At 42.1% G+C, this 26,165-nt stretch overlaps 1 protein-coding gene across 1 annotated transcript in view; it reads left to right on the top strand.

Annotated features, from left to right (window-relative positions):
• SEC16B (SEC16 homolog B, endoplasmic reticulum export factor) overlaps nt 1–26,165 on the top strand; it is a 144,123-nt gene that overhangs the window by 48,649 nt on the left and 69,309 nt on the right. The window contains exons 16-20 of the mRNA XM_075287463.1: nt 2,205–2,310; nt 8,464–8,601; nt 13,698–13,811; nt 24,339–24,408; nt 24,988–25,215. Of these exons, the coding sequence (XP_075143564.1) occupies nt 2,205–2,310; nt 8,464–8,601; nt 13,698–13,811; nt 24,339–24,408; nt 24,988–25,215 (656 nt within the window). The remainder of the gene's footprint in view (nt 1–2,204; nt 2,311–8,463; nt 8,602–13,697; nt 13,812–24,338; nt 24,409–24,987; nt 25,216–26,165) is intronic.

The following is a 26,165-nucleotide window of genomic DNA, read 5'->3' as shown; positions in this document are numbered from 1 at the left end:
GATAGAAACCCCGAAAAAAACATAGGCTACTTTTTATCCCAGTAAGTTACGTCACTACACGACCGCAGTGAAGGAATTTAGGTTCACTCAACACTAAAGGACCTGTGATGACATCATCACAGGTCCTTGAGCCATTCTAGGTTAGGATTATGCTAGGCAGTGGGCGGAGCTACACACTATTTTGTGGGCAGAGCTATATAGGATGAAGCTGGACAGTGTAAAAGCTGAAGAAAATGGAGTCTCATAGAAGATAAGGAGATTACAGAACATGCAGGCTGTGTGTGGGCAAGAAGACTAGATTTTCAGTGAGTACTACAGGGAATGTGTTGTTTTGCCTCTGATGGGGGAGGGAGGAGAACTTTGGCACATTTCAGCAACATCCGTTCAGCCCTTTGTAACACAGAAGCTGCTCAGACAGTCACGTAACCAAACCCCTGTAATCACAATTGTCCGATGTAGCAGAGTTTAGGCAGTGCTGTAGCACACCTCTGTAGGCTCTCCATATGCAAACATGTACATACAGCTGGGTATCCTATGCATATGCAGAGATGTAGCAGAGTCGAGAAACAGGAGCAGGCTGATGGAACTGTGGCAAATTTCTGCAACATCCGCTCAGCCGTTTCCAACACAGAAGCTGCTCAGACACTGACATAAGAACACTCCTCTAATCCAAATGGCCAGATGTAGCAGAGCTTAGGCAGCGCTGTAGCACAGCTGAGTACGCTCTCCATATGCAGAGATGTACATACAACTGAGTATGCTGCGCATATGCAGCGATGTAGCAGAGCCGAGACACGGGAGCAGGCGGATCATCCACAACAGCAACTGGCTAAATATAAGCGGCTCAGAGCCAACACCAACTCGCAGACGATGTCGCGGGAGGTTATCCCAAAATCGACTATCACCTATCCACACCACAAGTCTTTGATCTCTGGGGGTCTCACTGTAAAAGAGAATGGGGGATTGTGTGTCACACATGAGTGCTGCTCTTTTATTCAGATTCTTTTTTTTTTTTTTTTATGTAGATTGTGAGCCCCACATAGAGCTCACAATGTACATTTTTCCCTATCAGTATGTCTTTTTTTGTAATATGGGATGGAAATCCATGCAAACACGGGGAGAACATACAAACTCCTTGCAGATGGTTTTCTGCCCTTGGCGGGATTTGAACACCAGGACTCCAGCGCTGCAAGGCTGCAGTGCTAACCACTGAGCCACCGTATGGCCCCCCTCTTTTATTCAGATTCTATGGGGTTGAGTATATGGCTATCTCTATAGGAGTGGAGGGGCAGTGGACGTGTAACCGCTATTCCACTTGGATAGTATACAGGGAACATGATCGGTGTGGGACCTAGTGTCAGATTGTTACTGATAGCTAAATAGGTGATAAGTATCAATCTTGAGACAACCCCTTTAAGCATTCTTGGAGCCTTGTCTATATTCAGACTCTTTTCCTTGCATACTGTCACTGATTCTTAATGGCTCATCCAATCTTTCCTCTTCCCCCTCCACATGCTACATTGCATTCAGACTGACCATAGGATGTGAAATTGCTCATTGGTACCTAAAACTGCTCCATCGGCACAATTATTAATCATACATAATAATTAAGATAATGTTGCATGCCTCTTTGACAAATACAAGCGGCTATAAGTGTGGACGGCATCCAAGGCCCTTGTTGTTCTCCGCCGGGCCATTCTTCTTGCATTACTAGACTGCAGGGACGTCATTTCACGTTATAGATCTATTATGGGCCAGATTCTATAAACCCCGAAATGACGGTTTGAGCTGCTTTCAACTAAAATCTCCCATTGATTTCATCCAAAACCGGTTCAGACGGTAGGTTTAGATAATATAGGCTATGGGCGGCCGGGGAACAAAGAGGTGGATTGTTATAAAAGGCAAGGGTCCAAAATAGGATGGAAATCAAGCTTTTTTTTTTGGAATTTTTTCAGACCATGGATAACATTGTAAAGAAGCGGAACAAAAATAGATGAAAAATGTTGATGCATGGCTTTGGCCACTAGAGGGCAGTGCCTTGCTATAGATGTGAACTGAATGGAGGGATAGTATAAGATCTTTATGTTATATTTGTATTGAGGGTTCTTATTTATTTTCTTCTTAGTTTTCTTTGTGTCCGATTCATTGTCTGCAGCCTCCGCTGTATGGCGATGTGATAACTATCTTTTGCTGCTCTCTTTCAGCCAGCGGTTTAAGAAGTTTGCCAGCACGGCGCACATCCAACGCACTGAAATCCTGGAGTATTGCCAAACTTTGGGGAAAATCAATCATTTTATCCCCTCATTCCAGGTATCCATTACCATGATAACCCTCAAAGACCTGTTTTCTTATCATATGTCTTCTGCATACATGGAACAAATTTCAGGTCATTGACAGCTGCAACGTGCGTGTTACACCTTCCCTTACCTAAAAGGGTTAAATCTTTGTTGTATGTGGTTTTACTTACTCCTCATATGTTTCTCCTTATGCTTTCTCTTGTCTGCAGAGAAGAGACACCTGTTTGTCACATTAGTTGTAACATCTTCATTTTGGCAGATATAGATAGACATTTCTATTCTCAATGTATTCCACTTGCTTTGTGTTGTGGTTCCGGTTTTGCTTCGTCTTCTGTGTTTGTCGAGATCTACATGTTATTTAGCATTATAGGTCTGTTGGCCAAAAGATCTTGTCTACATGATTTGTGATTGAGTCTAAGGGGTTAAGGGGGCCAATAACAGCGCCCCCCCAAGTTACAAGCTTCAAGTTACTGTACAGAATTTCCCATACACAATGCTATGGTGCTTTCAACGTGCAATGCACGAGACTGGAAGATCACCGGGGTAAATGTGTGAGGCGTCACACTGGGGGCAAGTAGGAGCAATGAGTGGGCATTAGATGTCTGAAGGGCCCACTCATTTAGGTGTGCCCCCTAGTACATATGATGACCATCTCCATAGAATCCAAAAGAGAGTTTTTCGATGTGCCGGGCAGGTAAATGTCAGAATACTTTTTTTCACTATGAGATGACATCTATTACAGTCATCCACCACAAAAATACTATGCATTGTTTTATTATTTACCATAGAGATTTATTGATCATTTAGGCAATTTAGTGCTATATGTCAAGTACATACAGGCCAGACATGCATGCTGCATGTGAGTCCAAACACAATGTGAACAGAGCCTTAGTCTACTGCTCTCTGATTTTACTATATGCATTGTATTATTATCTATCTGTACTGTATGTGCCAAGTATGCTACATGTACTCGATTGCTATATATGGATCAGTCTTTAACTTGCATCTGATACTGTACTACATGTACTGTACTGCTCTCTACCTGTACTACATGTACTGTACTGCTCTCTACCTGTACTACACATACTGTACTGCTCTCTATCTGTACTACATGTACTGTACTGCCCTCTACCTGTACTACACATACTGTACTGCTCTCTATCTGTACTACATGTACTGTACTGCCCTCTACCTGTACTACACATACTGTACTGCTCTCTACCTGTACTACATGTACTGTACTGCCCTCTACCTGTACTACATGTACTGTACTGCCCTCTACCTGTACTACATGTACTGTACTGCTCTCTACCTGTACTACATGTACTGTACTGCTCTCTACCTGTACTACATGTACTGTACTGCTCTCTATCTGTACTACATGTACTGTACTGCCCTCTACCTGTACTACATGTACTGTACTGCTCTCTACCTGTACTACATGTACTGTACTGCTCTCTACCTGTACTACATATACTGTACTGCCCTCTACCTGTACTACATGTACTGTACTGCTCTCTACCTGTACTACATATACTGTACTGCCCTCTACCTGTACTACATATACTGTACTGCCCTCTACCTGTACTACATGTACTGTACTGCTCTCTACCTGTACTACATATACTGTACTGCTCTCTACCTGTACTACATATACTGTACTGCTCTCTACCTGTACTACATATACTGTACTGCTCTCTACCTGTACTACATGTACTGTACTGCTCTCTACCTGTACTACATGTACTGTACTGCTCTCTACCTGTACTACATATACTGTACTGCTCTCTACCTGTACTACATGTACTGTACTGCTCTCTACCTGTACTACATGTACTGTACTGCCCTCTACCTGTACTACATGTACTGTACTGCTCTCTACCTGTACTACATGTACTGTAGTGCTCTCTACCTGTACTACATGTACTGTACTGCCCTCTACCTGTACTACATGTACTGTACTGCTCTCTACCTGTACTACATGTACTGTACTGCTCTCTACCTGTACTACATGTACTGTACTGCTCTCTACCTGTACTACATGTACTGTACTGCCCTCTACCTGTACTACATGTACTGTACTGCTCTCTACCTGTACTACATGTACTGTACTGCTCTCTACCTGTACTACATGGACTGTAGTGCTCTCTACCTGTACTACATGTACTGTACTGCCCTCTACCTGTACTACATGTACTGTACTGCTCTCTACCTGTACTACATGTACTGTACTGCTCTCTACCTGTACTACATGTACTGTACTGCTCTCTACCTGTACTACATGTACTGTACTGCCCTCTACCTGTACTACATGTACTGTACTGCTCTCTACCTGTACTACATGTACTGTACTGCTCTCTACCTGTACTACATGGACTGTAGTGCTCTCTACCTGTACTACATGTACTGTACTGCCCTCTACCTGTACTACATGTACTGTACTGCTCTCTACCTGTACTACATGTACTGTACTGCCCTCTTTCTGTACTACATGTACTGTACTGCTCTCTACCTGTACTACATGTACTGTACTGCTCTCTACCTGTACTACATATACTGTACTGCTCTCTACCTGTACTACATGTACTGTACTGCTCTCTACCTGTACTACATGTACTGTACTGCTCTCTATCTGTACTACATGTACTGTACTGCCCTCTACCTGTACTACATGTACTGTACTGCTCTCTACCTGTACTACATATACTGTACTGCTCTCTACCTGTACTACATGTACTGTACTGCTCTCTACCTGTACTACATGTACTGTACTGCTCTCTACCTGTACTACATGTACTGTACTGCTCTCTACCTGTACTACATGTACTGTACTGCCCTCTACCTGTACTACATGTACTGTACTGCTCTCTACCTGTACTACATATACTGTACTGCCCTCTACCTGTACTACATGTACTGTACTGCTCTCTACCTGTACTACATATACTGTACTGCTCTCTACCTGTACTACATATACTGTACTGCTCTCTACCTGTACTACATATACTGTACTGCTCTCTACCTGTACTACATGTACTGTACTGCCCTCTACCTGTACTACACCTGCTGTACTGCTCTCTACCTGTACTACATGTACTGTACTGCTCTCTACCTGTACTACATGTACTGTACTGCTCTCTACCTGTTCTACATGTACTGTACTGCTCTCTACCTGTACTACATGTACTGTACCGCTCTCTACCTGTACTACATGTACTGTACTGCCCTCTACCTGTACTACATGTACTGTACTGCTCTCTACCTGTACTACATGTACTGTACCGCTCTCTACCTGTACTACATGTACTGTACTGCTCTCTACCTGTACTACATGTACTGTACTGCCCTCTACCTGTACTACATGTACTGTACTGCCCTCTACCTGTACTACATATACTGTACTGCCCTCTACTTGTACTACACATACTGTACTGCCCTCTACATGTACGACATGTACTGTACTGCTCTCTACCTGTACTACACATACTGTACTACTCTCTACTTGTACTACATGTACTGTACTGCTCTCTACCTGTACTACATGTACTGTACTGCCCTCTTTCTGTACTACATGTACTGTACTGCTCTCTACCTGTACTACATGTACTGTACTGCTCTCTACCTGTACTACATATACTGTACTGTTCTCTACCTGTACTACATGTACTGTACTGCTCTCTACCTGTACTACATGTACTGTACTGCTCTCTATCTGTACTACATGTACTGTACTGCCCTCTACCTGTACTACATGTACTGTACTGCTCTCTACCTGTACTACATGTACTGTACTGCCCTCTACCTGTACTACATGTACTGTACTGCTCTCTACCTGTACTATATGTACTGTACTGCTCTCTACCTGTCCTACATGTACTGTACTGCTCTCTACCTTTACTACATGTACTGTACTGCTCTCTACCTGTACTACATGTACTGTAGTGCCCTCTACCTGTACTACATGTACTGTACTGCTCTCTACCTGTACTACATGTACTGTAGTGCCCTCTACCTGTACTACATGTACTGTACTGCTCTCTACCTGTACTACATGTACTGTACTGCCCTCTATCTGTACTACATGTACTGTACTGCTCTCTATCTGTACTACATGTACTGTACTGCCCTCTACCTGTACTACATGTACTGTACTGCTCTCTACCTGTACTACATGTACTGTACTGCCCTCTACCTGTACTACATGTACTGTACTGCTCTCTACCTGTACTATATGTACTGTACTGCTCTCTACCTGTCCTACATGTACTGTACTGCTCTCTACCTTTACTACATGTACTGTACTGCTCTCTACCTGTACTACATGTACTGTAGTGCCCTCTACCTGTACTACATGTACTGTACTGCTCTCTACCTGTACTACATGTACTGTAGTGCCCTCTACCTGTACTACATGTACTGTACTGCTCTCTACCTGTACTACATGTACTGTACTGCCCTCTATCTGTACTACATGTACTGTACTGCTCTCTACCTGTACTACATGTACTGTACTGCCCTCTACCTGATATATATGTGCTGCATTGTTATTTTCATGACTAACATACATATTACAGATACTATATCTACCTGTGTCCTCCCCATTATATGTACTGTACAGGACCCTAAGGAAGATCTTATCCTCCTCACTATTATTTCCTATCTCTCAGCACCTCTCTCTATACAAGGACTTGCTTTATCTCTGTTAATGTTTTGCTTGTGTTCCTTTATTCCTATGTTTTCCTATTTCGGGTGACATTTTGCTACCACTAGACCCAAGTACTTGTTCCCATACAATAAAGTCATCCTATTACTATATGGCTATACATAAATATACAAATGTAAAAGTTACATTGGTAAAACTGATACAAATTAAATTGTAAGCAAGGGATGACATTACTATACGTTTCTTCTTTTCATAACCCAAACCAGATTTTGGCAGACAAACTGCGTATAGAAATGCATCGCATCTGCAGTGTGTGACAAGGCTTTATAGGGAGCGCCCACACAAGATTTCTTCTAGAAAGGCTAGAAACACCTTTTTGATCCCTGTTTTCTTAGTATATTCATTGGTTTGGCTGAAGCCTCAACCAAGGAAAGGACGACGTCTAATCTGTAGAGAGATTTAATCTAGTACATGAAAGCCTTGTGATACATGATACAATTCTGCCTGCCTGCAGCTACCACTAGGGGGCGCTTATGAGCTTACGCATACATGAGACTTGTATTTTTTTTATTTATAGGGGACCTGTCACTTTTTTGGCATGTCTTCTTAACAAATATCTGTATTCCCCATGAATATGAGTATGTCGCTACGTAATCTGGCACTGCATGTTGTGATTGGACGGTGTCACATTGTGTTAAGACACACCTCTAAGGGCAGGTTCACATCTGTGTCCGGTTTCTGCTTTAGCCTAATCCGGCGGGTTTCCGTCTTCTGCCCCAAGAAACACGACAGGTTATGGAAGCTCGGCGGTCCGTTTTCAAACCCATTCACTTGACCAAGTGACCAAGTGTCTTTTGCCTGTCCGCAGCTAAACCGTTTTTTAACCGGACACAAAGTCCTGCATGTCCAACTTTGTGTCCGGCTAAAAAAAACGGTTTCGCCGTGGACAGACAGAAGACGCACATGGGCGGTCACTTTGCAAACCCATTCAAGTGAATGGATTTGAAAACTGACGGCGGGGTTTCTGTCTCCTGTCCAGTTTCTCAGGGCAGAAGACGGAAACCAGACGGATTGGCTAAAGCAGAGACCGGGTGCAGGTGTGAACCCGCCCTAAGGGTTTTAATTTATTTATATATTTCTAGGAGGAGTAACAGAGGAATAAGACAACAGAGACAGCTAAGAATATAGACTGAGACTTGTGATATTTTGGGGGGGGGGGGGGGTATAAGTATGTGACATGTCAGTAGCGATGACAGGTCCTTTAAAAACATGATCAGTGACTGCCCCTGGTGGTGGCTTCAGAAATCCAAAATTTCCATGTTCATTTTCAATAAGTTTTAAAATTTATTGTAGAAAAAATACCGTACAGTTTAAAATCAGCCACTAATTTATTCCTGTAGTCTTGTATCTATAGAGAACATGCCCATGGCCAGTTGTGTGCAGACTATTATTATAGATATCCTTGGATTTGTTGTTAATGCCGTGTATTTTTCCCCGTTTCAGATCTACAAGTTGGTGTACGCCGCTCGGCTAGTGGATTACGGTTTGACATCTGTTGCCCTGCATTATTGTGAGTGCATCGCCTCCGCCATCCTTCTCTCCAACTCTGGATCCTTGGTGTTGATATCGGAGTTAATCAAGGTGACTTAAGCCTTCACACCACACGTCCTAAGATACCCAGGCCCGGGCGGCGCGGCTCAGGAGATTATAGCCCTTATTCCACATGAGCAGAACAGCTGATACGGCAGTTTCCGTCTTTATTTCCACCGCTGTCAATGGGAGTTAACTGTACAAAACGTCCCGTCTGTTTTTCTCCCCGTATAGAATAACGCCCGACGCATTATTTCAGAGGGAAGCTGAGTGCACATTTTAGCAGGAATCCTGCCATTTCCCTGTTGACATAAAACTTCTGGGAATAAACATTAATCATTAATGACTTCTCTGCTGGAATCGCCTGCAGTGAAATGTGTTTAACGCTTCAAGCAGGAGAAGCTGCATTTTTGCTTAAAAATGGTAAATGATAGCTTCGGGTCTCCAGGGTGTATTCTGCTTTATGCCTTTAGAGCGTGCACATTGCATTATTATCACATTTACTGCGGATGGTACAATCTCGCATTGTTTCACCTTTTCACATGCAAATCACAATGAAATCTCATACACTGTCATGGCCTGTCCTATTACGGTGAAGACGTAGCGAATTGTGGTGAAAACCGTGTGCGTATTTCTTATTCTTAGGTAACAAAAGCTCTCTTAGGCTAAAACTCCCCGTAGCAAACTGCAGCTAAAAATGCGTTTTTTTTTTATGCAGTGTTTTTCCTTGCATTCTTTTCTGCTTGCGTTTCCGCCTTGATTTATTTTCGAAAACTCAGCTTTTCTGCCGCATCCAATGTGCGGATGAGGTTAACCGAAATCTCATTCATTTTTCCATTACGGTGCTGCATTTCTGTAATAATTGCACAAGGTGGGGCCTTAGCTTTATACAGGGTCTGCTAGCTCTCCTGACATATCTATTTTAGTATATAGGAAGACTCCAGTGTCTGCGGGAAAGGGGGCGCCTGTGTCCCTCCGTCGGAGAAACTGGATAGGGGACGGCATCTTGGCAGGCATTTTTAAACACACAGTCTCTGATATACATCCAGCTCACCCCTTATTCCAGTCCTCTCTCCTGGGAAGCTCGGATGCAGGTGGGCTTCAACCAGCTAAGATAATGCAAACGTGTAGGGAAGGCATCCAGCATCAACCAGGCGATATAAAATATAACTTTTATTTTTTTGTTAAAACTTCATTCCATAGCAACCCGAGGGTCATAACAGATGACAAAGCGTTGTAGGTTTCAAGCTACGCGTTTCGAAACTAAAATTGTTCCTTCTTCAAGTCATTTTTAAAATCTATTCATTTGAATGGGTTTTTAAAAGAAACCGTCAGTGTCCAGGCGCAAGTGTGAACACCCCCTAATAGGTTGCAAGCCTACCTGCGGATACCAGACATTGTGGATAACATCAAACACTATTGTGCACAATGTACACAGCCAGAAGTAAATGGCTCAGTACACTGTGCAGTGCCCAGGCCGCGCTGTTACAGGTCTGGTCACTGCATAGGATATGGAGGCATCTGCTTATGGCTCTGTACACTGTGCAGTGCCCAGGCCACGCTGTTACAGGTCCGGTCACTGCATAGGATATGGAGGCATCTGCTTATGGCTCCGTACACTACTCAGAGCACAGCTTATCGGTGCTGGGCCTGGTGTCTGTCCCCAACAATCATATATTAATGACTTATTAGTATAACATCTTGCATAACCCCCTTCCTCTAACCGCGGTTGTGTGAAACCGCAGATACCGGGAATTTACTGTATACTTACATGCCCCTTAAAATAACATTTCTGCACATCTTTTTTTTAGGATTCTGCATTGTCCTCTTCCTCTGTTTTTCCTCTTGAAAATGCCCAATATGAATAAGTTGACAGCTGAGGATTAGCATTACCATTACCCCTCGGGGTCGGCCACTTTCAGAGACCAATATTGAGAGACAAATGTTATTGTTTCTATAATAAAAAGTTCTACAATTCCCCAATATACTTTATGTATCAATTCCTCAGAGCTGTCATTTATTCTGCTTACTGACAGTGGATAAGAATCAGTCCATGGTCATGTGATATACAGTCCATGGTCATGTGATATACAGTCCATGGTCATGTGATATACAGTCCATGGTTATGTGATATACAGTCCATGGTTATGTGATATACAGTCCATGGTCATGTGATATACAGTTCGTGGTTGTGTGATATACAGTCCTTGGTCATGTGATATACAGTCCATGGTCATGTGATATACAGTTCATGGTCATTTGATACACAGTCCATGGTCATGTGATATACAGTTCATGGTCATGTGATACACAGTCCATGGTCATGTGATATACAGTCCATGATTATGTGATATACAGTCCTTGGTCATGTGATATACAGTCCATGGTCATGTGATATACAGTGCATGGTCATGTGATATACAGTGCATGGTCATGTGATATACAGTCTATGGTTGTGTGATATACAGTCCTTGATCATGTGATATACAGTCCATGGTCATGTGATATACAGTGCATGGTCATGTGATATACAGTCTATGGTTATGTGATATACAGCCCATGGTCATGTGATATACAGTCTATGGTTATGTGATATACAGTCCATGGTCATGTGATATACAGTTCATGGTCATGTGATGAACACACAGGTGCACAGCTCGTTTCCAGGCAGATGTCTGATTACTGTGCTGTGGCTGTAATAAGCCGTGCACCTGCATATCCATCACATGACTATGGACTGTATCACATGACTATGGACTGTATATCACATGATCATGCTCTAATGTTTATCCACTGGGAGTAAGCAAAATGAATGACCACAAGCAAAGATCTAAAAAACTGTTATGTTGTAACATAAGTGTAGCACCGCCTAGAGGAGGCAGCAGAGGGAAGTCAGGACATGTGTGTCACCCAAAATGTCTTGGCGTGTCACCTTTGACACACATGTTGTAGGTTCACCATCACAGTCAGACAGCACCAGATTTATCACAGTGTCTAATGCTGTTTAATAAATCTGTAATATTCTTAGACTGTCTAATATAACTTTACACCTCTTATTACTTGGCATAGTTGATAGCAGAAAAACGGAACCAAATTTTGGCACATTTTTGTACCACGGTGGCACAATTTAGGCCACACCCCTTGTGAAAACAACCCCCCATAATTCCAGCACGTTTTACATTTCTTGTCTAGAAATTGGGCAAAACCTGGTTTGTAAAAAATGAATTGGATAAATGAGGAATAAAAGAGGAATCTGAGAAAGAAAGAAAATATTTTTGATGAAATTCAAGCAATGAATATTACAAATTCTAGGCGAGTCTTCTCAGTATGAAAGATGGCTGTAGGTTCAGATATTTCGTCGTCAGCCTCTACATACATCTGGATGTTTTTGCAGTGACCTAGCTCTCTTTATAAAAGAAAGAGCGGTGATATGAATGTAGGAAAGACATTAAAATTTACAAATGTGACACGTGAAACGAGGACAGTTCCAAAAGTCGTCTTCTTCTCGTAACTTATTTATGACCTGAATGAGACTCGAATGAGCAGTATTTTAGCAGAAAAATGTAAGTTGTAATTATTTAAGGGGTTTTTCCACGACTGATAGTATGCTTGACTTTCAAGTGACATTTTTAAATCTGCAGACGTGTACCTGTATGTGTGACTAGGCCTCTTATAAATAGCTGTACAAATTCCTTGTAATGAGCCGAACAAGGCGAAATATAGGAGTATGCAGAGGACAACGGGTACACCGCTAATCCAAATACACTCTATATCTCAATATATATTTCTATTAGAGATGAGCGAGTAGTATTCGATCGAGTAGGTATTCGATCGAATACTACGGTATTCGAAATACTCGTACTTGATCGAATACTACTCGCTATTCGAATGAAAAAGTTCGATGCAGAACCAGCATTGATTGGCCGAATGCTATACAGTCGGCCAATCAACGCTGGTTCTTCTCCTACCTTTAGAAGTCTTCTCCGTGCAGCGTCCCCGCGGCATCTTCCGGCTCTGAATTCACTCTGCCAGGCATCGGGCCTGAGCAGAGCCGACTGTGCTTGCCCGCGCTACAAGAAAATGGCCGCTTTGACTGTAAGCGGCCATTTTCTTGTAGTGCGGGCATGCGCAGTCGGCTCTGCCCAGGCCCCATGCCTGGCAGAGTGAATTCAGAGCTGGAAGACGCCGCGGGGATGCTGCATGGAGAAGACTTCTCGGAGGATCCAGCCCGACCCTCACTCGTGGACTTGGTAAGTATAATTTGATCAAACGTTGCCTGCCCCTGAAACGAGCATTTTCCCCCCATAGACTGTAATAGGATTCGATATTCGATTCGAGTAGTCGAATATTGAGGGGCTACTCGAAACGAATATTGAATATCGAACATTTTACTGTTCGCTCATCTCTAATTTCTATATATATTTATAATAAAGGGGTTATCTAGAACCCTATGCGAGTTAGAGTACTAGGAAGACCCCTACCTCAATACCGTCATCAATAACCCAGTGGAGGGAAGCTACATGGAGTTGGTCAGGAAGACCAATCTCTCCCATGTTTTCAAGGCCAACCCATTGATTTCAGTAGGCACCATACAAGGCTTAAAGTATATTTTTTTCGTTCCATTAAACCCCTTCAAATTTCTGCTCTAGTGCCAGTCTATGGAGATCTATAGGACAGAAAAGGTATTGTGCATAGTGGATAATAGCTTTGATAGAGCTAACCCTTTTTTTACAGTGCCCTCTCTGTTGAGAACATACATTATCTTCATATTGTATTAAACAAGTTTGCCCCTTTACAGAGGACCTGTCCCCAAGGCTGTAAAGCCCAATGACATACATCCTATGTCACCCTGAGCTTTTTGGTGTTTTCCTTATCAAAATCTGTTCAGCTATTCCAAAGATACAAGGCCAACAACACTAAAAGGGCTTATATCTTTGGAATGGCTGAACAGATTTGGAAAAAGAAAATGCTAAAATGCTCAGGGTGACAATACCGGTGACAGGTCCTCTTTCAGCTAAGGACTTATCCTGAAGTTCTTCACCATGGCGTAGTTTGCTCATCAGTGGAATGACTCTATTTGTCATACCCTAGATTTGTAACCTCTAGTATGTTGTGTATTCTCACTTTTGTATATTTTCTTATTTTAGTTGGCAGAGCGCTTGAGATACTCCGACCCCCAGCTCCTAGAACAATCTGAGCCCGAACAGAATCAAGAACCATCTTGGCTTGTCCAACTTCGTGCTCTTTTCTTTCAGTTACAGGTAAACATCGGAGATAAAGGTTAAAGTTATGGCATCAAGTGAATAAATCTTTACTAGGAAACAATACCGGGCTGTAGAGATTCTTGTTATACCTTGTGGTCTGTGACTACTCTGAAGAATCACCTGGCTTATAAGCAGATCTAAGGTGGCCCTTCACCAAGACGACAAGATGTCTCCATCAAGACGAGAGAGGTCATGACACACAACAGAACCGCCTTATAAACGGATCTACCATATTGACATCCATGACATTGGCTGACCACCTGATGTATGATATGCACAGGTTAGGGTTGTGGGTTTTTTATGTAACAATTTTAAGGGCACTTAGAGCTGCCCTTATATGTACATTGAATGTAAAGAATATCTTGAGGATAGGCGATCATTTATGGAGAATATTACTGTAGACTAAAGGTTCCTGTACTCCTAAAGAGAGTCTTCCGCCAGAACCCACCATATCATCCCACAGATTGATAGGTTAGGGTCACCTGAATCAAATGGAGTTCCCCCTTGTGAATTGTTGCCTCCATTACCGAAATATCGCTCATTTTGTAAGTGAGCCCCTACATGATGGTAACCTTTGTATCAGTAGGGTTGGGGTCAGTGCCGCACCTCCCATGAGGCGACCTGAAGCGACTGCTTCAGGCGGCGCTATGCCAGGGCCCCAGAGAGGACGGCATTTTTCCTCCTAAGCCAGTCCAGGACAAGCTGTCCTGGACTGGCTTAGCACTGAGCGGTGGATTGGGGAGGCCGCTGGAGCAGAGCAGGTCCTCTCCGTGCCTGCGAATGCTGCTAAGCCCTGCCCCCTTCGCTTCGCCCCACCCCCTCCGCTCCGCCCCCTCCTCCTGGGGTGGGGGCGGCTTTCTGTCGTCCACCTCAGGCGGCGAAAAGGGCAGGTTCACCCCTGGTTGGGGTAGGATGCTGGGTTATAAGGATAGACTGGTGGGCCAAGCTGCTGACTTCGTCAGGACTGGTTAACTGTCTTATGGGTATGGAGGCCTCCCAGTTCTGTCATGACAAAATATCAGACATGTAAAATTTCATGGCCTGATGTCTTTGTTTCCAGGGGAGGTGTCTGGTAGTAACTTACGCCTCTCCCTCTATTGACGACACATACATGCCCAGCCAAACCAAGTCTTCATGTGTGGAAGGTCGGGGGGAATAGTTAGGTCAGCTGAATGAGTTATTGAGGATGTATGGACAAGTTAAGTGAGTTACTGTTTATAAAAAATTGAGAGTCGGGGGCCACACGGTGGTTCAGTGGTTAGCACTGCAGCCTTGCAGCACTGGGTCCTGATGTTCAAATCCCACCAAGGGCAACAAAAACATCTGCAAGGAGTTTGTATGTTCTCCCCATGTTTGCATGGATTTCCATCCCATATTCCAAAAAGACATACTGATAGGGGAAAAATGTACATTGTGAGCTCTATGTGGGGCTCACAATCTACATAAAATAGAAAAAAAAATTGAGAGTCTTCAGTAGTTTATAAGGCTAACTAAAATGATGATAGATTGCAAGCTTTTGAGGCTTCTAGGCCTCTTCTTCAGGCATAGTTACTGTTCAGTTACTGTTTGTTCATTGCTCTATGATATCTCCCTCATTGTTGTTCCTATTATCTTTGCCTACCTAAGGACTGTCCCTATAAAGGGTGGTTGTATATAGATGATTAATAGATTACGCTGAACACTTGCTTGGCACAAACATGAGACCAAGAGTCTGATTTCAGCAAAGAGATACGAAGAGGAACTGGCCATAAATAAAGGCTATTATTCACGTTACAGCATATTGCTGGTACTAAAATCCCAACACTTTAATATAATACTGATTTATTGTTACTGTTTCAGTATATGCAGATCAGCACCAAAGTGATTTAACAGCTAATTGGACTTTGATGGGTTTTTCACCCAACTCCAATACCTTGTGTAACTTTCTCTTTGGTTGTATAGCTTACTATGTGGATAGATAGGAGGGATATTCCAAGGGGCTCTCATACATGATCACCATTGAAGAAGTATAGAGATATCCCAAGATGGATCATATTTACTGATCAATAACTTGCAGATTTTCTGTCTTCTCTCTATCACTTGTCTCGTCGCACTTAGAGGTTCTTGAGCTCTGCACGTCCTAGGGGATAAGTCACAAGCCAAATAAATGGATCGTCCTGTGAATAAATATTAACTTTTCTGTTACAGATTGTACCAATTTTGCATTAACAAAAAATCCTGTATCTAGATATAGCTGTTGTATCCATATTATGGCACGCCCTGGTGTTCTTATGATTCCCTCTCATAGCGACCACTTCATGTGCTCATTACTGGTGGTCGCACATGCTCAGTAGCTCATTCCCATCACCTGAATCCTGAATGGTACCAGACATATTAGGTAGACATTCAGACCGGGAGTCAGACCAATGGTAACCTTTAGTTGTCCCGATTTGGCATCCATTAGACCAGTGGTTTACAATCTGTGGCTCTCTAGATTTTGCAAAACTGGTTGGCTATTTTTTGCAATAGCTGGACATGAAGAGGCTAGACACCAGAGCACTAGGCCAAAAATATCAATATGGACTCAAGGAGACAACCCAAGTAGAGATGAGCGAACACTGTTCGGATCAGCCGTTCCGAACAGCACGCACCCATAGAAATGAATGGAAGCAGTTGGCACGTACACTTTGCCGACTTTCCCCACGTGCCGGCTACATCCATTCATTTCTATGGGAGCATGCTGTTCGGAACGGCTGTTCCAAACAGTGTTCGCTCATCTCTAAACCCTAGCACTTCCATGTTACTTTTTATTTCAAGGAAGCAATTGTTCCATAATCTGAACTTTTTGGCTTTCTCGGGGTCCGTCCACTGATTCTGTATATTCTGAAATAAATGAATGACCACATTCTCTTGTCGAATATGCATAAAATGTTCCCGAAGAATACATTACATTAAAAAGAGGTTATAAAAGTGCAAAGTATCACAGAGGCTGCGACCAACTTGAATACCGTGTGGCCAAGTATACCATTCAACATTTCAACAGTGTAACACTGAAGGCAAGCACTTGAAATATAATAAGACTAATTTAGTCATGAGGAATCCCGGTGACAACAACAATTGCATCTGATATTCCTGGTTGCAGAGAATAATGTCAAATTAAATCCTTTCATAGCAATGGTAGAAGGAGGAACAAAGAGCTTGTCCTATTGATAAAGGAGGAGACCTATATAATGTGCTCAGGGGCCGGATTGTGAATAAATGAACAGTCAAGTATCTAGACACACACTACGGCCATTGTCATGGAAGGAAAATTAAAAGGAACGTACCCTCGTGAAAAATGCAGGTCAACCTGTGGGCAACGTTTTATGCATAGGCAAGACAGTTTACAGGTACCAAATGTCATCCATGGGTTAGTAGAGTTGATTCGAATTGTATTCAGCAAGGGGTTAAGCGCCGGCCACTTCTATTCATTCCTATGGAGCATGGTATTCGAAACTATAGTTTCGAATACTATTTGCTCATCACTAGTTATATGCTGTCTGAACTAGGCTTACAGATAAGGTTGGGTTCACATCTATTCTCGGTGAGTGCTCAGGGATTCTGTTCCCCATTCTGCTTGAACAATGCAGAGAGAAAAGTCCTATGGGGTCCGCGGGTAACTGGTTATTAAGCAGATTGGGTTTCCATTTATCGGGCCTACAAGTGGTCCCCAAGAAGGAAACCCAAGCCCAGGTGTGAACCTAGAGTAAGAAACAAAGTCATCGACATTTATCAGTCTAAAAAAGGTTACAAAGCCATTTCTAAGTCTTTGGGACTCCAGCGAGCCACAGTAAGAGCTATTATTCACAAATGAAGAAAACAAGGAGCAGTGGTGGACCTTCCCAGGACTGGCCGAGCTACCAAAATTACTCCAAGATAGATGACTTAGGTCAGTGTTCATTATTCAACAATAAGAAACAGACAGGGCAAACATGGTATCCATGGAAGAGTTCCAAGGCGAAGACCACTGCTGACCAAAAATAGTACCAAGACCCATCTCACATTTGCCAAAAAAACATATTCATGATCCCCAAGACTTTGATGAAAATATTCTGTGGACTGAAGAGAAAAAAGTGGAACTTTTTGGAAGTTTGGAAGTTACGTCTTGCGTAAAACTAACAGCATTTCAGACCGATAGTCAAACATGGTGGTTGGTAGCTGGCATTGCTTTGTGGTTCAGGTCATGGACAACTTGCCATAATTGATGGAACCATGACTTCTGCTCTCTACCAGAAAATCCTGATGAAGAATGTCCGACCATCAGTGTGTGCCCTAAACTGAAACATACTTGGGTTCTGCAGCAGGACAATGATATGAAGGACACCAGCAAGTCAACTTCTGAATGGCTGAAAAAAAAAAATATAATGAAGGTTTTGGAGTGACCAAGTCAAAGTCTGGACTTAAATCTAGTTGAGATGCTCGGAAGGACCTTACACAGGCCGTTCATGCTCGAAAGCCCTCCAATGTGGCTGAATAAAAGCAATTCTGCAAAGAAGAGTTGGCCAAAATTCCTCCACCGAGATGTGAAAGACTCATTGCAGTTATCACAAACACTCGATTGCAGGGGGGCACAACCAGTTATTAGGTTTAGGGGAAATTAATTTTTTGCATAGGGCCAGGTTGGTTTGAAGAGCTTTTTTCTTTAATAAATGAAAGTAATGTAAAACTGCATTTTGTATTCACCGGGTTATCTTTGTCTGAAATTGAAATTTGTTTTTCGATAATCTGGAAAGTATGACAAAAAATGAAATAAAAACAAAAGAAATCTGTAAGGGGCAAATTCCTTTTCACAGCACTGTATAGATATCACTCCTATGTATATCTATATATCTGTATCTGTCTATATGTATATTAGACCAATACATGGTCTATGGGCTATCGGGACCATGGTTATTTATTCATTCATATTGCTTATAGATATATGCATTGCTATCCAGAAATTGTATCACTCCGTGTCCCCAATGGGGCTCTGAAAGTAATTCCCCTATCAGATTCGAACTCAGGTCACAAGACAACAGTGTCAACCGCTCAGCCAAAATACTATCCATATTTGGTCCCTCAGTGGTAGTGTAATGGAAATGGCCCATGGAGTATCTCTATTCATTGTATGAATAAATTGATAATTGGGTGAGTCCATTCCCCTTGTCAAAGAGATGTCCCTAAGAGGTAGTTCACACGGAGAAAATTTTCCTAGCTGAACATTCATCTTCAGGAATTTGAATCTGAGTTTTCCACTTGTCCAAATTCCGCATCAAAAACTGGACCTGTCAGGGTCAATGCACACAGAGTTTTTTGGCGAGGAAAAAAATATGCTTCAAAATGTTTTTTGAAGTGGTTTTTGAAGCGTTTTTTTTTGTGGCGTTTTTTAGTTTTTAGCGTTTTTTTTTTCCTCCAGCGCAGTGTATGGACCTTGAAAAACCGTTGGTTTTTTTCAGGCGGGATCCGCCTGAAGAAAGGTCAGCTCGCTTCTTTTTTCTGCTAGTGGAAAAAAAAACATGAGCGGAAAAAAAAACTAGTGGATTACATAGGACTTTATCGTGAGGCGGATTTTGAGGTGGATTCAGCGTCAAAATCAGCACCAAAAAACTCAGTATGCACTGACTCTCAGTTTCAGAATCCTCGTCAAAAAGCTCTGTGTGCATTGACCCTCAGGCAGTATTTTTTCTGCTTTCTATTCAATAGGACTTATCAGTCAGGGTCTGTCTGAAGATCAAGCATGATGCTGATTTTTCCGCTACCTGAAAAATCCACTAGATGAAAAATCAGCATCTGACAATGGATGGAGGATAATTTCAGGCGAAAGTTGATTTTTAAGCAGAATTGGCCTCAAATTCAACACCAAATTCCTCTGTGTGAACATACGCTAAGACTGATTAGATGGTATCAGGCACTGCAGGGACACGCCCCCTACTGGTAACACCCTGTTGTCAATTTATTCATAGACTTCTAAGAAGAATACAGAACTCTAAAACAAGTGTGTGTACAATACAAGTATATAGTAAAACAGACATACTCGGAGTATAGATTTGCATATTTTTTTTACCCAGAATCACTAGCGGAGCAGGAATGACTTGTAAGTCTCCGTACTGCCTATGTAGTCACACTCTCCCTGATGTGTACGATTATCCCCTGACCCTGGTCTATAGTCTCTCACTCTGCCAAATCAGTATCCCTGCGCTGTGCTGAAGAGGCCCAATAGGCCGAAACAGCGCTGTCCATAGCTGGGAATCTGTTCCTTTTGGAATAGAAATACTAGTTTGGCAATTAAATCCGCATCATGATTAAACAGACTTTTTAACTGAGTCATGCATGATGTTAAGGATGCTGCCCTCTAGAGGGCGGCTTACAGAGTGCACTGTTCTCCTAATTACATCCTGGAGAATAGATTTGCATATTTTAAACTCGGAGTAGTGACAAATCCCTTTAAGGGTTAGGACGCTTTCGGATTTTTTCATATAGTTTTGTAATTATGAGTAATAAAGCATGTAATAACATACATAAGGTATTCTAAAGCACTCCTGCTTACATAATGTCACGTCCTCTTACCACCAGGTATGACTCCTGCAGGAAAGACTTTGAAATGTATAAATTCCAATTTACCGCACATTTCGCCCTGCACCCTCTCCATTGGTATTGGGTCAGGGCTTTAATCTGGGGATGTGGACGGGCGCAGTGTATACTATGAGCAGCCCAATTATAAATCTAAGGCGGGTGAGCTGACAGTCAAAGCTAATAAAAGATGGCTCCTTGTAGTTTGTGTCATATGTTAATCACAGAACGCGGCGTCTCACAATACACCGGAAAGCTGTAAAGACGACTGTACGCCATGACGGCTTGTTAAATACAAGAAGATCCCGCTGGCAGAGATTAATGCTGATGACTATGGGTTCTAGTGCAATGCGGCCATTAGTGGTCTCGGTTTATGCAGTTTTCCTGCAGACGCTGTAAATGGCTCCGAGAATGTCAGGCAACTTAGGAGAAAAAATATACACGCGGTTCCTATTTTTTTTTTTTTCATATTCTCACCACCTTTTGCGCATCTCACCCACCAAAATACACGTCTGTTTTGTAAAATCGAAAAATCTTTTTGATTTTTTTTTTTTCTTCCCCCGTGTCCTATTCTCTATGGTTATGTTCCCAGCTATAAAAACCTGTGATTGTGCAAGGGCCAGGGGTCCCCCGGAGCTGAGAGGAAGTGCTTGTAATTGGCACGCCGTATCGCAGACTTTCCGTGGTTTCGGAATCAAGCAATTACAGAAGCATAAAAGGGCCTCTGACAGGAAGCTCAGGGACACTAGGTGAAGCCGTATCTGCTGAGGCCGCCACAGCTACACGGCTATATTGAAAGTCTTACAGAGGATTTGTTCTGAGTCTCATCTGGAACAATTGAATGAGATGTTTGTGCTTCTACACGCGGAACGAGCATTATACCGTGCTTACACTTTGTTTCTATAAAGCGCCGCTCGCCGTCTAATTAAACTACATCTGAACTCTTTTTAAACGATTTTCTCGGAAAGACGAGGAGATTTTGGATTATTTGTAGCCGTATAAGATGGGCTAATTAAAATCATAGCATAGTTACGCAAGAAAAACATCATATTTATAGATACACATATATAGATATTTTTTTATGGTGGGGGTGTAGCGGACATTCGCAGGGAATTTTTGTTTTATTTGTTTCCATCTTCAATTTCTTATTAACTATTTTTATATTTTTGTTTGTTTTTAGCGTTTTACCATCCTAAGGTATTTTAGGACTGTTTTTTAATTGCAATTTGCATGTGGCAGAAAAAATGACATGTACAACATCAGCTTTCTAGAGAAGTTTTATAGGGACAGCTTTCTTTTTCTTTCTTTCTTTCTTTCTTTCTTTCTTTCTTTCTTTCTTTCTTTCTTTCTTTCTTTCTTTCTTTCTTTCTTTCTTTCCTTCTTTTTTTTCTCTCTCTCTCAAAAATTATCATTCATGTTGCCTTGTGTAAACTTTTCCTAAGCTCTGTATGCTACTCATTGGTAATAATTCAATATGACCTTATAGACAACGCTACTTTCCTATCCCGAGATAAAGTACAGAATAAAATGCCCAGTTTATCTTTTAGTTTATGGTATTTGATACACTGTAAAACTCTATCTATCTATCTATCTATCTATCTATCTATCTATCTATCTATCTATCTATCTATGTATCTATCTATCTCTGTACTGTGCCATCACTTTGTGTATTATCCCTGTACTGTGACATCACTGTGTGTATTATCTCTGTACTGTGACATCACTTTGTGTATTATCCCTGTACTGTGACATCACTGTGTGTATTATCCCTGTACTGTGACATCACTGTGTGTATTATCTCTGTACTGTGACATCACTGTGTGTATTATCTCTGTACTGTGACATCACCGTGTGTATTATCCCTGTACTGTGACATCACTGTGTGTATTATCCCTGTACTGTGACATCACTGTGTGTATTATCGCTGTACTGTGACATCACCGTGTGTATTATCCTGTACTGTGACATCACCGTGTGTATTATCCCTGTACTGTGACATCACTGTGTTTATTATCTCTGTACTGTGACATCACTGTGTGTATTATCTCTGTACTGTGACATCACTGTGTGTATTATCCCTGTGCTGTGACATCACTGTGTGTATTATCTCTGTACTGTGCCATGACTTTGTGTATTATCCCTGTACTGTGACATCACTGTGTGTATTATCCTGTACTGTGACATCACTGTGTGTATTATCTCTGTACTGTGACATCACTGTGTGTATTATCCCTGTGCTGTGACATCACTGTGTGTATTATCTCTGTACTGTGCCATCACTTTGTGTATTATCCCTGTACTGTGACATCACTGTGTGTATTATCCCTGTGCTGTGACATCACTGTGTGTATTATCCCTGTACTGTGCCATCACTTTGTGTATTATCCCTGTACTGTGACATCACTGTGTGTATTATCCCTGTACTGTGACATCACTGTGTGTATTATCCTGTACTGTGACATCACTGTGTGTATTATCTCTGTACTGTGCCATCACTTTGTGTATTATCCCTGTACTGTGACATCACTGTGTGTATTATCCCTGTACTGTGACATCACTGTGTGTATTATCCTGTACTGTGACATCACTGTGTGTATTATCCCTGTACTGTGACATCACTGTGTGTATTATCTCTGTACTGTGACATCACTGTGTATATTATCACTGTACTGTGACATCACTGTGTGTATTATCCTGTACTGTGACATCACTGTGTGTATTATCACTGTACTGTGACATCACTGTGTGTATTATCCTGTACTGTGACATCACTGTGTGTATTATCCTGTACTGTGACATCACTGTGTGTATTATCCTGTACTGTGACATCACTGTGTGTATTATCTCTGTACTGTCACATCACTGTGTGTATTATCTCTGTACTGTCACATCACTGTGTGTATTATCCCTGTACTGTGACATCACTGTGTGTATTATCCTGTACTGTGACATCACTGGGTGTATTATCCTGTACTGTGACATCACTGTGTGTATTATCTCTGTACTGTGACATCACTGTGTGTATTATCCCTGTACTGTGACATCACTGTGTGTATTATCTCTGTACTGTGACATCACTGTGTGTATTATCTCTGTACTGTGACATCACTGTGTGTATTATCACTGTACTGTGACATCACTGTGTGTATTATCCTGTACTGTGACATCACTGTGTGTATTATCACTGTACTGTGACATCACTGTGTGTATTATCCTGTACTGTGACATCACTGTGTGTATTATCCTGTACTGTGACATCACTGTGTGTATTATCCTGTACTGTGACATCACTGTGTGTATTATCCTGTACTGTGACATCACTGTGTGTATTATCTCTGTACTGTGACATCACTGTGTGTATTATCCCTGTACTGTGACATCACTGTGTGTATTATCTCTGTACTGTGACATCACTGTGTGTATTATCCCTGTACTGTGACATCACTGTGTGTATTATCCCTGTACTGTGACATCACTGTGTGTATTATCCTGTACTGTGACATCACTGTGTGTATTATCCCTGTACTGTGACATCACTGTGTGTATTATCCCTGTACTGTGACATCACTGTGTGTATTATCCCTGTACTGTGACATCACTGTGTGTATTATCTCTGTACTGTGACATCACTGTGTGTATTATCCCTGTACTGTGACATCACTGTGTGTATTATCCCTGTACTGTGACATCACTGTGTGTATTATCTCTGTACTGTGACATCACTGTGTGTATTATCTCTGTACTGTGACATCACTGTGTGTATTATCCCTGTACTGTGACATCACTGTGTGTATTATCCCTGTACTGTGACATCACTGTGTGTATTATCCATGTACACTGAACATCTCATTTAATAGAAATAGTCTCCGGTGTTTTTGTTGTATAATGTATTATGAGAACCGGATGATGATATTTTCTATTGCAAATATTGCAGTTACATTTTTAATTTCATATTAGGTGAATTGTACATCGGATGAAATTACTCCTGTAGCCTGCGAGGACCATGGAAATAACAGAGAGGCGAACAGTAAGTAACACTTGTCTGCTGACTATGGAATAATAATACATAAAATAATAAGTACAGTACGGTGCAAAAGTGTTAGGCAGGTAGAAGAAATGGTTCAAAGTAAGACTGGGTTCACACTAGTGCTGGAACTCCGTTCGGGGATTCTGTTCCCCTTCCAAGCAGTGTTTTTCTCTCTGCATTATTCACCCTTTACGGGTGGAAACTGAGCGGAAAGTCAACGGACCCCATTATAGTCTATGGGGTCCGCGGATAACTACTTTTTTAAGTGGATTAGGTTTCTGTTCAGCGGTCTCCAAGTGGTTCAAGGGATCGTCCACTTTGATAAACCTCTTTTATATGGAACGGTCCTTGTAGAATAGCTTATTACCATGGTCCCACTATATAAACCCCGCTATTATCACCCAATGTACCAGTCAGTAGGAAGATAATAGCGGCAACATAATAGTCCCATAAATAATGTAAATAAATGTAAATTGCCGCTACTCTTCTTGTCTCACTCTTTACAGCTCCTTTCTCTAGTTTATTCAAGTCATTAAACTTGTACTTCATTGTAATGCATTCCTTCATCTTATTCTGCAGCAGTTTCCCCTGTGAAGGAAGTTCAGCAAATAAGTCAAGACCATGATCCAGAACCTTATTCACACTATACAGAACCGGTCTGTGACAACAGCTGGGTACCTCAATATACAGATCCTCAACCCGTGCAGTCACAGGATGAAAATAATTATCATTGGGGTGTACAACAACCGGCACCGGCCACTGAGTTATCCTCCGGCTACAACACCTATGACGAGCCACCGGAAAAAGGTATTCACGTCCTGGTGTTTAGTGTCCGGTTAAAGGGGACCTTTCCCAAGTCCAACAAAATCAACTCTTTGGGTCATTCAAATGGCACTGCTGCAACGATTCTGACGCTGTTGCAATCTTCTCTCTAGCCCACGCCGTTCCTGAGCAATTGGTAATGTTAGTTTAGGCTAATTAGGCTCTTTACTGTCAAGTGGGTGGTATATACCTGTCTGATCCAGCCTAGCACCACCCACATGACAGTTGAGAGCCCAATTTTGATACTGGGTACTAAAACTAAAAAAAAGGTTTCTCAGGAATGGTGGGGGCTAGAGAAACAATTCCAGTGGAGCAGCAACTACTAAAGCAAAGAGCTGCATTTGGTGGAGGTGGTGAAAGGTCCTCTTTCAGTTAATTCTTGTCACCGTAATTCCTTGAGTTTTCCTTTTTGATAATGTCTTATCGAGAGAAATAATTGATGTTATTAGAGATGAGCGAACACTGTTCGGATCAGCCGTTCCGAACAGCACACTCCCATAGAAATGAATGGAAGCGACCGGCCGCTGGTAAAGTGTACGTGCCAGGTGCTTCCATTCATTTCTATGGGAGCGTTCTGTTCGGAACGGCTGATCCGAACAGTGTTCACTCATCTCTAGATGTTATTTTTTAAATGTTACAGATATGTCAATTTTATTGCTTTCCATATTTCTTCCTGTATTATCTGTGTAGTGCGGCAATATAGTTGCACCGTACCAGCTGCAATATATAGGAGTTAACTAGGGTTGAGCGATCAGGATCGGAAAAGATCGGATTCCGATCGGTGATCGAGCAAATTTCACAATCAGGATTGGCTGGAAAATGATCCGAAATTGGATTTTGAAATCTCAAGATCGACTCAACCCTAAAAGTGACTTTTCCCATAGAGGAGCATTGACTAGGGTTGAGCGATCGGGATGGGAAAAGATCGGATTCCA

Source organism: Leptodactylus fuscus, chromosome 9 (assembly GCF_031893055.1).
Source record: "Leptodactylus fuscus isolate aLepFus1 chromosome 9, aLepFus1.hap2, whole genome shotgun sequence".
Classification (NCBI taxonomy): domain Eukaryota; kingdom Metazoa; phylum Chordata; class Amphibia; order Anura; family Leptodactylidae; genus Leptodactylus; species Leptodactylus fuscus.
The sequence above is the reverse complement of the archived record's forward strand: the minus strand, read 5'-3'. Positions and strand labels throughout refer to the sequence as shown.